The following is a 13,284-nucleotide window of genomic DNA, read 5'->3' as shown; positions in this document are numbered from 1 at the left end:
CAGCATTCTGACTTTATCACTGGTGGACTCCTTTCACAAAGAGTTCTAGTCAAATTATCTCCTAGTATCACTGATGCTACCCACTTGGCTTCAGATGGGAACAGCATGGTGGATGGTATGCAAATGACTGATTTAAACATTTAAAGGAAACTGTAAATACAAGCAGCTTGCAACAGAAAAATTCCAAAGGTCAGTTCTGTCAAAAACAGAGAGCGAGTTGAGGACTCAGGAAATACACTATGGGAAATTTACAATCTTTTGAAAGAGTAGAAGGTAGGAGGTGCAGGCTGTCTAAGGTTTAGTTAATGCCCCAGCCAATCACCGTGTGGCTCTGGGGCCATCTAGTGGTGAGAAGTGAGTCAGGCTCACACAGAACAGAAAAATCCCCAGGCACTGGCCGTGGGGCTCTGGATGGCACCGAAGGCATTTGGGAGGGGACGGGGGACGGGGGACGGGGGACGGGGGCGGGGGGGCGGTGGTGGTCGGGGAATAGTCCCCAATAATACAGATGGGATTAATCCAGCACACTGGAATTCAAACACACATATCCCTTTCTGCTTTCCTTAGGTAAATTAGTTTAATCTATTGTAAGTTTGGCTTTTCATTTTTAAAAGGCTTAAAAATTTTTTCACTCATTCTAAGAGATAAAAACTCTGGGGGTGATAGAGAAACGTAAAAGTTCTAGCAAATGTCTATTGTGTTCCGACTATGTCGTGGGCACCACGATGTATGTCTGAGGTTCAGTCCTCACCGCCCCCAGCAGGCAGGAGCCATGGAGACCCCACACTGGGAGGGTGACATGCTCAAAGCTGGTTCCAGGACGGGGGACTGGTGTGCCTGATCACAAAGCCACCTCCCTACCTAAGTGTGTGTACTTAACTATGTCTCAAATGCTCAACATAGCCGATTGTTTATTTAAAAGTGAAGACTGTTCGACTTTTAGCATTTTCATGGAACAAATTTGTATCATCTGCCACAATATTAAATGAGTTGTTTTATATAGAATTTTAAAACTACCTATTTGAAAGATATATGCCTCTGACAGCAAAGAAATATATGTTTATACTTTCTTGTGGGCAAAGATGGCTTTGAACAGCAGGCAGTTTTTACTTACTGCCAAAATTCGTGAGGGCTTTTATCCAGCCCAGGATAAAATGTACTGTTTCTTTGCTCCCTCTGCAGATCACCTTTTCTCTCCCTAGCCAGTGGTTCTCACGCTGCCCCCCAGGGGTCACTTGGCAATATCTGAACACATTTGTGATTGCCACAGCTTGGGGAGGGGGTGCTCCTGGCATGGAATGGGTGGAGGCCAGGGATGCCGCTCAGCACCCTGCTGTGCCCAGGATGGGCCTCCAACAGCAAAGAAGTATCCGGCTCAAATGTCAATGGTACCACAGTGGGGAAACCCAGCCTTAGGGTTTCTCCCGTTGTCGTTTGGGGTGCAGTAGCTCCCCAAATGGCAGTCACCCACCCAGAGCTTTTGATTTCTGGGTAAATGGGGAAACAATTGAGCCCTTCAAAATAGTTCAACCTGCTCAGACTTGGGCACAGAGCCAGTGTCCCGGCCTTCCATTGAGGAATTCCTGCCATTGTGCGCTGACAGAGCTCTTTTTGGGTTTTATATTTGGAAAACTTTCTCTGGCCCCTCTCTCCTTCCGTGGGACAGTTGTGCAGCCTGTTCCCGCAGCTCCTCACTTAGGCGGTACCACCAGGGTCTCTGCCTTTCGACTTTGAAGAATGTAGCTGGTTACTCCTTCCCTCCCTTGAACTTGTTAGTTGCCTCTTCGGGTTTCAATGCTTGCAGCCCTTGCCCACCCAATCTCTCTCCGCCTTTCTTTAGACCTGAGCATGCAGAATTCCGAGGGTGGAGCGGATTCGCCAGCGTCCGTGGCTCTGCGTCCCTCGGCGGCAGCCCCGCCTGTGCCAGCCTCCCCGCAGGTAATGCGCGCCTCTCAGCAACAACAGGGTGGCCACAGTGTGGACGTAATCTCTATGGGTTTGAAGGCTGCTCGGATCTGCAAAGCGAGGAATCTGTATTTTTCTAAATGGACTTCTCAGCCCCAGTGCTGCTGCTATTGAAATAGGCACAATTTCCTTAACTGTATTTGGCTTTTTCAATATTTGTTAAAAAGATCCGATCAAGGAAACGATGACACGAATGGAAAAGAAACCACTCCCCCAAATCTGACTTGGTCTCTTCTTAGCTTTCAGTGGAGGCTTTCTTGTACTTAGAAATGACCCTTTTACACAGAAATGCTTTATTAAGAAGTAAGGCCGGGTGCAGTGGCTCACACCTGTAATCCCAGCACTTTGGGAGGCTGAGACTGGCAGATTACTTGAGGCCAGGAGTTTGAGACCAACCTGGGCAACATAGCCAGACCCTTTCTCTAAAAAAAAAAAAAAAAAAAAAAAAAAAATTAGCCAAGCGTGGTGGCCTGCACCTGTAGTCCCAGTTCTTTAGGAAGCTGAGATGGGAGGATCACCTGAGCCTGGAGGTTGAGGCTGCAGTAAGCCATGATTGTGACACTACACTCCAGCCTGGGTGACAGAGACCTTGTCTTTAAAAAATAAAAAATGAAAAAATTAGCCAGGCATAGTGGTGCACGTCTTGTGGCTGTGGTCCCAGCTACTCAGGAGGCTATGGTGGAAGGATTGCTTGAGCCCAGTGGTTTGAGGCTGCAGTGAGCTATAATCATACCACTGCTCTCCAACCCAAGTGACAAAAAAAAAAAAAAAAAAAAAAAAAGGGCAAAAGATGAGTTAGAATTTTTTTTTTTTTGGGGGGGACGGAGTCTCACTCTGTCGCCCAGGCTGGAGTGCAGTGGCACGATCTCCCAGGTTCAAGCAATTCTCCTGTCTTAGCCTCCCGAGTAGCTGGGATTACAGGCGTGTACTACCACGCCCGGCTAATTTTTGTATTTTTAGTAGAGATGGGGTTTCCCCATGTTGGCCAGGCTGGTCTCGAACTCCTGACCTCAGGTGATCTGCCCGCCTCGGCCTCCCAAAGGGCTGAGATTACAGGCGTGAGACACCACGCCCGGCCTAGGTGAGTTAGAATTCTTAAGATTTTGTTCAAAATGGAATCTAGCACCTGAATGAACATATTCTTTAAAATTTGCAGAGAGAGAATTTTCACATTAAGGCTTTCTCTGCTTCTGGATTTCTACCGTGGAATGAAATAAGGCATAAAGAAGACAGAAATACAAAGCAAATGGCACCGGCCACATGAAACAGACTGGAGGCTCATCACAGTGTGCTGAGGTCCACTGTGGCCGTGTGACCACTTCGATCTGGAATCTAAAAGTTAGGAGCACAGCAAAAAGAAATGATTATGGTTTAAAAAAACACAATTCAGGGCCGGGCATGGTGGCACGTGCCTGTAATCCCAGCACTTTGGGAGTCCAAGGTGGGTGGATCACCTGAGGTCAGGAGTTTGAGACCAGTCTGAGTAACATGGTGAAACCCTGTGTCTACTAAATACAAAAAATAATAGTGATAATAAATTAGCTGAGCATGGTGGCGCATGCCTGTAATCCCAGCTACTCGGGAAGCGGATGCAGGAGAATCGCTTGAACCCAGGAGGCAGAGGTTATAGTGAGCTGAGATCGTGCCATCGCACTTCAGCCTGGGTGACAAGAGCAAAAATCCGCCCCCCCAAAAAAAAAACCACAATTCAGCAAAAACAAAAAGGCAGACAGTGAAACGGTTTATTTGATGTAGTGTGTATGGTCAGACATCTTTAGCTTTTATTTCTTGCACATATGGCAGTGGGGAGGGCATCTTGGAAGCCCGTCTGAGGTGGGGATCAGACGCCGTCGCCCTGCCAACAGTTGTGGCCCAATTGATATATTTCCTTGCCCACTTGAAACTGTCCAAGAGGAGTCAGCCCTCAGGTCTTCCTGCCAAGCCCCTCTCTCAGGCTCTCCCAGGCCTAGGTGGAGTCTGCCTTCCTCTGCAGCAGCCACCATGGACAGGTCTCAGTGCCACTCACGGCCACCATGTTTGTCCCAGGTTTCATCACTGTGGTCCCTCTCTGAGGCCCTGCCAGGACCCTGTGAATTCTCCAAGCACACGGTGCCCAGCTCACCTGGAATTGGAATGCCCTTGCGCTGGCGTCCTTATTAGCACCATCTTCATCCTTAGCTCTACTCCTGCAACACAGGGGATGGCGTGTCCACCCCTCACCCCTCGTGATGTATATATGGCAGTCACTGCTACCTGTGCCATTCAGGGTTCATGCCGGGAAATCACAGCGCTGCAGCCAATGACTCCTAAAGCCCCAGCTCTCAATAAACACACAAAACACTCCTGTTCCTCCCTCGACTCGAGTTCACTTTGACCCTTCCCATTTTCATAGCTTTGTGTGGCCAATCGGTACTCCCAGAAAAATAGCAAAGCCACACTGTGCAGACTTGACTTAGGAGGCCGGAGAGCAGTGGGGTCAGAGAGCGAGGGACCCAGACACAGGGCACCTGGACTGGAGTATTCTGTAGCCAGAGGCAGCACTTGAGCCCTCTGGCTTCATTAACCTCATTAGAAAATGGAAACAAGTCTGGGCTATACTGCAGAAGCGAGGGGTGCCACAGAATGCTCTCCCAGGCAGTGGTGCAGACGGCTGTCCAGAGGGCCCTAGCAGTCCCCTCTGTGCTAAGGACAGTCAGTGTCACCTTGCTGCAGACTACAGACCCACAGAGGCAAAGCTGCCTGGGCGGGTGAAGGTGCATGTGCTTCCGTGTATGTGTGTGTGCATATTGTGTGTGTGCCCACAATTCGTGCATATGTGTGGTGCATGGGGTGAGTGTATGTGCACACTTGTGTATGTATGTGCATTGTTTGTGTGCCTGCACGTACCTGCCATGTGTCTGCCCAGGTCGGTGTGAGTGTGCAAGTCTGACCATCACCCCGCCGTCCCCTCTGATCAGTCCTGCCTATGTTTTAATAAAGAGCACATGAACAGACAAACAGCTTCTTACATTCTGTGTGTATCCTCAGCACTGACCTCTGACAAGTCTAACTGGCCTTCTCTCCCTTCCCTTTTAGAGGGTGTTGGTCCAGGCAGCCAGCTCCGCTCCCAAAGGGGCCCAGATGCAGCCAATCTCCCTCCCCAGAGTTCAGCAGGTACCCCAGCAGGTAATGACAAGCACCGCAGCACCGTGCAAACCGGGGCGCAGTTAGCATTCAGCAATCCAGAACAATCTCTGAAGGATGCATCCTTTTCTGTGGCTGCTGTTCCTTGTTGTAAGCTTCAGTTTCTTAGCCAAAAGGCTTTTCCAGAAGCTGTGCAATTTTAAAAAAATCATTTACTGCAGATAGTTTTGCAGAAAGCCAAGAAAGCTGGTGATCTTTCATTCATTCAGAAATTCAGCAAGCATTTGGGGAGCCAGTGAGCACCCTGCGCCTGCTGGGTGGAGCTCAGGTAGAAATGCAGACAGAAACAAAGGGCTCTGGACTGGAGGAACCATCTGCTAGTGAGTGCCATACCCTCAGATGCAGGCACAACAGAGGAAATGCTTCTTATGATTTCAATTATCTAAGGACAAAGTTTGAAAGCATGGCTGACCAGCCAAGTACCAACACAGATCATCAGCTTGGGGACACTCTAGAAGCATGGTTAGCAAACTGTTTCCAGAAAAGGCCAAATTATACATTTTTGGGGGTTTGTGGTCCAGGCAGTCTCTGGAACAACCACTCAATTCTGCCATTGTATCACAAAAGCAGCCATAAATGATATGCAACCAAATGGGTGTGGCTGTGTGCCAATAAAACTTTATTTACAAAAACAGGCAGTGGGCCAGATTTGGCCCTCAGGGCTGGAGTTTGCCAACTGTGCCCTGCAGAATCCTGAATTAAGGTTAACTCAGGCTCCTCCCTAAAAGGAGCAATGAGGCCCTAGAGGATGCACCGCTCTTCAAGAGGGTCCTGCCTAGATTGGCAGTCTGTTCACAGGCATTTGTCAGGTGACTGTGTCCATGAGAACTAGGAAGGTTTGCGGGATCACAGGAAGGAAAAGACTCCAGACAGGCCCAGCGGGGACCCAGGGCCTCAGGCCAGTGGCTCTGTCTTAGCTACTGTCTGTCAAGGCACTCCCCAGAGACACCATGGAGAGGAGACAAAGATCAATGTATGATTCCAGAAGCTTCCACCACTTTTCTGGTGCTGGGCCTGCCCCAGCTCTTTCTGTAACTTCTGCATTTCACTTGGCCCCCCAGAATTCGACATTTGACTTCCACCCCTGGGGGCATCACCCAACAGATGTTAACCCCTGGAACTTGTGATTCTGGGAGTGGTGCATTGGACAAGTGCATACCATGCTCAGTGGTCCAAGGAGAGGCAGGTCTGCCCCATCCTGCAGCTTCAAGCACAAGAAGAAGGTCACCATGACACCATGACACCCGAGCAAGCCCACTTCTGTGGCCCTCCATCTTCTCACCCCAAAATTCAGTGGATGTAGGCAGCCACTAAGATGCCATCTGGGGTGAGAGTTTGAAGTCCCATGTGCAAAGCGTTTGGCTTCCACTGCTTGGACTAGAGTCCCTTGGGGCCTGTCAGCCGAGGCTCTGAACAGATGTTTCAGCGAGGGGAGGGCAGGGCAGTGGGGGTGTGCTGGGGTCCCCCCATTGCCCCATCTCTCCAGGCATGCTGCTCCTTCCCACTCTGTTTAGACCATCACATTCTCTCCCCTCCTCTCTGCCAGGGAAGGGGCACCAGGGCCACCTCGGGGGGTGTTGGGGCCATGTAGAGTCTAATCTGCTTGGCCCCCTGTGCACTGCAGCCTGCACGCCAGCCTGAGCTACAGAGGGAGACCCTGTCGCAAAAACAAACAAACAAACAAAAAAAAACAAAACAGAAACCAGGGACAGTCCTGTGAGCCAAGACTGGGCCTCTGTCCACAACTCTAGTTTCCACTGCACTGGAGGGGCACTGTCATTCTCCTGGTCCCGCCCCCATGTATACAGAGGAGCCAGGGCGCACAGACACGCTAGCAGAGCTCTGGGGATCAGTTGCAGCTCCCCGAACTGTGTGGGCCCGTTTGGAATATGTCATCTGTACATTACCGTCTCCTCAGTGTCTTTCTAGGCATGCCGACTGTGGGCGGGAACCTTGTCATTTGGTACTAAATGTTCATAAAGGCAATAGAAGACACGTCTAGCTTGAATAATCTGCAGGCAACTCACGAGGGTGCGACTGGCGGTAACATCGCGTATCTGATGTTTCAGGTGCAGCCGGTGCAGCACGTGTATCCTGCCCAGGTGCAGTACGTGGAAGGGGGAGACGCCGTCTACACCAATGGAGCCATGTGCGTGCTTCTCCCGCGGGCCACGCCCAGAACCCTCTCCCTGACTCCAGCCTTTGCCACCTGGGGAGGCATTGAGCAAATTCCTCTCCCTTATGCTTTTGGCGATGTGTTCACTAAATACTATTAAAATGCTATTAGGAAACTGGGCAACATCTCTACAAAAAATTTTAAAATTAGCCAGACATGGTGACAAGTGCCTAGAGTCCCTCCCAGGCAATCGGGAGGCCAAGGTGGGAGGATCACATGAGCCCAGGAGTTGGAGGCTGCAGTGAGCTGTGATCACGCCTGACTGATGGAACAAGACCCTGTCCAAAAAAAAAAGGAGCGGGGTGGGGGGTGAGGGATTAGGACATCATAACCCTGTGGAGATTTCAGAAATCACAGACTTTTGTACTTTTTACTTTTAGAAAAGATAGTCTTGGAAAAAAAAAAAAGGCTAATCCTAACTCTTCATTCTGAAGTCTCAGTCTTTGAGATCCAGAAACCATCCACCTCTGTGTGTTTTTCCCTCGCCTCTGTTAAACTCTAGCTTTGTATAATGTTGATAGAACTTGATTTTCCATGTTGCAAGGACGTCTAGAGTTTTCTGCTCTGTAACTGTGTGATGCTTGGGGCAGGAAAGTATGCATCTCTCGTGCAGCTCACTTTATTTTAGACGAGAGTCCTTTCGCCTGCTTGTCTGTTTCCATTTGGCCTGGATGGCTCCCCTCACAAGTGCAGGGGCTGTACATGAGAACCTGGCTGTGACTTCAGGGTTGTGATTGGTGGAGTTGTATGATTCTAACCCCAGCTACTGTGGCGGTGCACACCTGTAATCCCAGCTACTGTGGCGGTGCACACCCATATTCCTAGGCTGAAGCAGGAGGATCACTTGAGCTCAGGAGGCTGAGGCTGCAGTGAGCTATGATTTTGCCACTGCACTCCAGGCTGGGCTACAGAAGGAGACCCTGTCTCAAAAAGCAAAACAAAAAAACCCCTGGAAATTGACATTGGGGTAAAACTGTTAACTAGCCCACAGGCCTTATTCAGTTCTACCAGTCTGTATGCACATGCTTTTGTGTGTGTGCTTGCGTGTGGAGTACATGTGGCTTTGCATGTTCACATGTGTGCCCTTGCATGTGCGTGTGTGTCTATTTCTTTGCATTTTTAGCCCATGTGTAGATTTGTGTAACAATATCACCGTTGAGATACAGAACTGCTCCATCTCCACACAGGAGCTCCCTCATGTGACCCATTTATCCACTTACAATTTTAAGTTTTATTTGTATTTATTTTTTTTAAGAGATAGGGTCTTGCTCTGTTGCCCAGGCTAAAGTGCAATGGTGCAGTCACAGCTCACTGCAGCCTCAAAGTCCTGGGCTCAAGCAGTCCTCCCACCTCAGCCTCCTGAGTAGCTGGGACTACAGGCACACACCACCACACCTGGCTAAATCTTTTATTTTTTGTAGAGATGGTTCTCTCTATGTTGCCCAGGCTGGCCTCAAACTTCTGACCTCAAGCGATTTTCCCACCTTAGCCTCCCAAAGTGCTGGGATTACAGGCGTGAGCCGCCGCGCCTGGCCTAGAATTTTTTAAGTGGTCACTTTTCGATGAGTCAGCCTGTGGTCCTGAAGATTTTGCAACATGATGCCTCTGAACTTGCGCTGCATTTGAGTGTCACATGCCATGTCCGAATTGCTCCATATGTCTGGCCTCTCTGGGCTGCAGCTTTTACATGATGTTTGGCTGGATATCCGTGAACTCAGACAAGGCATTTAAATGGGACAGCGTCCCATGCATGACTTCTCTCTTTCTCACAGACGAACAGCCTACACCTACAACCCCGAGCCTCAGATGTACGCCCCCAGCAGCGCGGCTTCTTACTTCGAGGCCCCAGGTGGCGCCCAGGTGACCGTGGCAGCCTCGTCCCCGCCAGCAGTCCCCTCCCACAGCATGGTGGGCATCACCATGGATGTCGGGGGGAGCCCCATCGTCTCCAGCACGGGAGCCTATCTCATCCACGGGGGGATGGACAGCACCAGGCACTCCCTGGCCCACACCTCCCGGTCGTCACCAGCCACGGTATGTAGGAGGCTCTTGGGACCAGCAGGGTAGGCCGTGAGTATTCTCGCAGCAGCAGCGGCGGGGACGGTGAGTAAGAGGCAGCCGGAGGCTCGGAGGGGCTGTCGTCTGCTCTGGGCCCAGGCGGCCCCACGATGGAGTCAGGCCAGCCTCAGACGGGCCACGCAACCCTAGGCAGGCCTGCAGAGTTCTTTGAACTTCAGTTGGCCATTGGTATAAAGAGGAGGACAAGTCATGCGTCATGGGCTGTTGTGAAAAGGGAATGAGTCAAGCATCTCTCCACTGGTGGATGCTGCAGCCTCCTTCGCTCTTATTATTGTTGTCGTTGTTACTATCAAGCTTTTAGAGGCGTGGATCAATCCATCCACGAGACACCTGGACTGAATCAAGCGGGGGAAGTTTCCCTGCAGCCTCTGCCGAGTTCTCACTGCCATGCCCCCATGCAAAATAACGACTTATCTGCTTTTCCAAAGTCTCTACATTTAAAACTCGATTACCCATGTTTACTTTTCACTTATTTTCCTTCTTAAATTAACACAAAGTAAAATCAGCTTTTTGGTGTACAGCCTTGTGAGTTTTGACATGGGTAGATTTGCATATTATCAGGACACAGAACAGTGCATTGCCCTGAGAACCCCCTCGTGGTATTTCTTGGCAGTCACAACCTCCCCCATCCCCAGCCCTTGGCAACTGCCGATCTGTTCCCTATTGCTGTAGTTTCATCTTTACCAGTGTGGTGTATAAATGGAATCGTACAGATTGTGACCTTTTCAGAGCGGCTTCTTTTACTCATTCTGGTGCCTTTGAGATTCAGTCAAGTTGCTGCATGAATCCGAGTTGCTTTTTTTTGTTACTGAGTAATATTCTATTACACTACAGTTTGTTTATTCATTCACTAGTTGAGGGCCATTTGGATGGTTTCCAATTTGGGGCGATTATGAATAAAGAAGCTGTAAGTTTCACACGCAGGCTTTTGTAAGGACATATGTTTTCTTTCTTTTGGATATATACCTACCAGTGGAATTGCTGCTGGCTCATACAGAAAGTGTATGTTTAACTTTATCAGAAACCACCAGTTTTCCCAGTGGTTACACCATTTTGCATTCCCACCAGCAACATACAAGAGTTCCTGTTGCTCCTCTCTGTCAGCAGCATTTGATGCTGCCGGTGCTCTTGAATTTGGCCATTCTAATAGATGTGTGGTGGTACCTCATTGTGGTTGCAACTTGCATTTTCTTTATAGCTAATGATGGTAGCAGCTTTTCATGTGAGTGTAGATGCTGTGGTCAGGTGTCACTTCAAGTCATTTGCTTCTTTTTTAACTAGGTTGGTTGTTTTCTTATAGCTGAGTTTTGAGAATTCTTTATATATTCTGGATACAAGTCTCCTGTCAGATATGTGACTTGCAAATATTTTCCCCAGTCTTTAGTGTGTCTTTTCATTCTCTAAAAAGTATCCTTTGCTGAGAAAAAAAATTTTTTAATTTTGATGAAATCCAATTTATCAATTTTTCTTTTGTGGCTCATGCTTTCAATGTCACGTCTAAGAACTCTTTGCCTATTTGCACGTTATGAAGATTTTCTCCTGTTTTCTTTGACAAGTTTTATAGTTTTACTTTTGTTTTGGGTTTTTTTTTTTTTTTTTTTTTTTTTTTTTTCTGAGACAGAGTCTTGCTCTGTCACTCAGGCTGGAGTGCAGTGGCACCATCTCAGCTCACTGCAACCTCCACCTCCTGGGTTCAAGTGATTCTCCTGCCTCAGCCTCCCGAGTAGCTGGAATTACAGGCACGCACCACCACACCTGGCTAATTTTTGTATTTTCGGTACAGACGGTTTCACCATGTTGGCCAGGCTGGTCTCGAACACCTGACCTCAAGTGATCCGCTCACCTCGGCCTCCCAAAGTGCTGGGATTACAGGTATGAGCCACCGTGCCTGACCATAGTTTTACATTTTACATTTAGATCTGCTTCCTGTCAAGTTAACATTTGTATAAGATGTAAGGTTTAAGTTGAGGTTCATTTTTTTTGCGTATGATACAACATGTTGTTCTAGCCTCATTTGTTAGAAAGACTACCCTTTCTCCCTCGGGTTGCTTCAACACCTTCGTCAAAACTCAACTGGCCACATGTGTGTGCGTTTATTTCAGAGTGTCCTGTTCCATCCCCTTGGTCTGTCTGCCTATCCCTTTACAAATAGCACAGTCTTAATTACTATAGCTTTATAGTGAGTCTAAAATAGAAGAGAATGGTTCCTCCCACTTTATTCTTCAGTATTGTGTTGGATATTTATATAAACTCAAAGTTTCTGTATAAGTTTAGATCAGTTTATATCTACAAAAAAATGCTACTGAGATTTTGATTAATTTGCACTAAACCAACTTGGGGAGAATTGCCATCTTTACTATGTTGAGGCTTCCAATCCATGAACATGGTATGTTTTCTCCATTTGTTTAGATCTTCTTTGATTTCTTTCATCAGCATTTTGTAACTTATACAAAATTATGTACATATTTTGTTAGATTTATACCAAAGTATTTCATGTTTGGAGAGATATTGTAAATGGCATTGTGGGTCTTCTTGGCATTGATCTTTAAATTTCTGTTTCCAACTGTTCATTTCTAGGATTTGAAAATGGTTGATTTTTGGCTGTTTATCTTGTATCCTGTAATCTTGCTGAACTCACTATTTTTTTTTTCTTTGAGACGGATTCTTGCTCTGTCACCAGGCTGGAGTGCAATGGAGCCATCTCGGCTCACTGCAAGCTCTGCCTCCCAGGTTCACGCCATTCTCCTGCCTCAGCCTCCCAGGTAGCCGGGACTACAGGCGTCTGCCACCACGCCCAGCTAATGTTTTCTATTTTTAGTAGAGATGGGGTTTCACCTCTTAGCCAGGATGGTCTCGATCTCCTGACCTCGTGATCCGCCCACCTCGGCCCCCAAAGTGCTGGGATTACAGGCGTGATCCACCGTTCCTGGTCTGAACTCACTTTTTAGTTCTAGGAGCTTCTTGTTGCCTGCAAATATAACCGCTTTATTTCTTTCTTTCCAATATGGACAAAAAGAAATTTCATTTATTTTTCTTGCCTTTTTGCACTGGCTAGCACTTGCAGTGAAATGTTGAACAGGGGTGGCAAGAATGGACATCCTTGCCTTTTTCCCAGTCTTCAGGGAAAAGCTGTCAGTCACTGCTAAGTATGTGATGTTAGCTGTAGGTTTTTCACAGATGCCCTTTTTCAGGTTGAGGAAGTTTCCTTCTTTTTCTAGTTTTCTGGAAGTCTCTATCATAAATAGATGTTGAATTCTGTCAGATTTTTTTTTTTTTACGTATGTCAGCATATTTTTTTCTTCATTGGAGTGTTAATATAATGAATTGCATTGATTGACTTTCATTACACAATAACTTCTTATTTTGGTGTAAGGCTAATCTCCTGAGATAGAAGGTGATGGTTTAGCCTTGTCTCTGTTTTTTTGTTTGTTTTTGGTTCTGGTGTGTTCTGGAGTCACCCTGGCATCAGAGAGGCCCCAAGAATCTTGCTGTCCTCTCTCTTCCTATGTCCAGAGTGACCCCCAGGCCCTGGCTCTGAGGACAGGCATAGTGCCCCATGCCTTCTCCCTCTCTTCTCAGGAGGAGTCACTTGCTTTCTAGAGGCTGTGAAATTATACGGTAGTGTCTGCTGCTTCTACCCCTAGCCACTTAGTGCCTTGGTGCCATTAGCACCCCAGGCCAGGCAGCCCCAGCAGACCAGACATACTTCTCCCCCATGGGATTGGCTGGGTGGAACTAGGTTTAGTTGTTATGGAACAGAAAGCTTTCCTCACAGACTAGTCATTGTCACAAATGTGGCACATTTGACTTAGCAAACTGCATCAACTTATAACAGTAAAATAGACTAGAATTGCAAGTCACAGATTTACTGAGAAACAGTA

At 47.8% G+C, this 13,284-nt stretch overlaps 1 protein-coding gene across 22 annotated transcripts in view; it reads left to right on the top strand.

The window, feature by feature from the left end:
- The window catches only part of RFX2 (regulatory factor X2), a 163,470-nt gene that overhangs the window by 107,485 nt on the left and 42,701 nt on the right, over positions 1 to 13,284 (top strand). For 18 of the 22 annotated variants that reach the window (NM_001131531.1, XM_063719102.1, XM_054538304.2 and 15 more), the window contains 4 exon segments: positions 1,841 to 1,938; positions 5,041 to 5,130; positions 7,218 to 7,297; positions 9,097 to 9,358. In NM_001131531.1, coding sequence (NP_001125003.1) covers positions 1,849 to 1,938; positions 5,041 to 5,130; positions 7,218 to 7,297; positions 9,097 to 9,358 — 522 coding nt within the window. In that variant the 5' untranslated portion in view covers positions 1,841 to 1,848. 22 annotated transcript variants of the gene reach the window in all.

Source organism: Pongo abelii, chromosome 20, assembly GCF_028885655.2.
Source record: "Pongo abelii isolate AG06213 chromosome 20, NHGRI_mPonAbe1-v2.0_pri, whole genome shotgun sequence".
Lineage (NCBI taxonomy): Eukaryota > Metazoa > Chordata > Mammalia > Primates > Hominidae > Pongo > Pongo abelii.
Note: the sequence above shows the minus strand (reverse complement) of the source record. Positions and strands in the feature narration are given on the sequence as shown.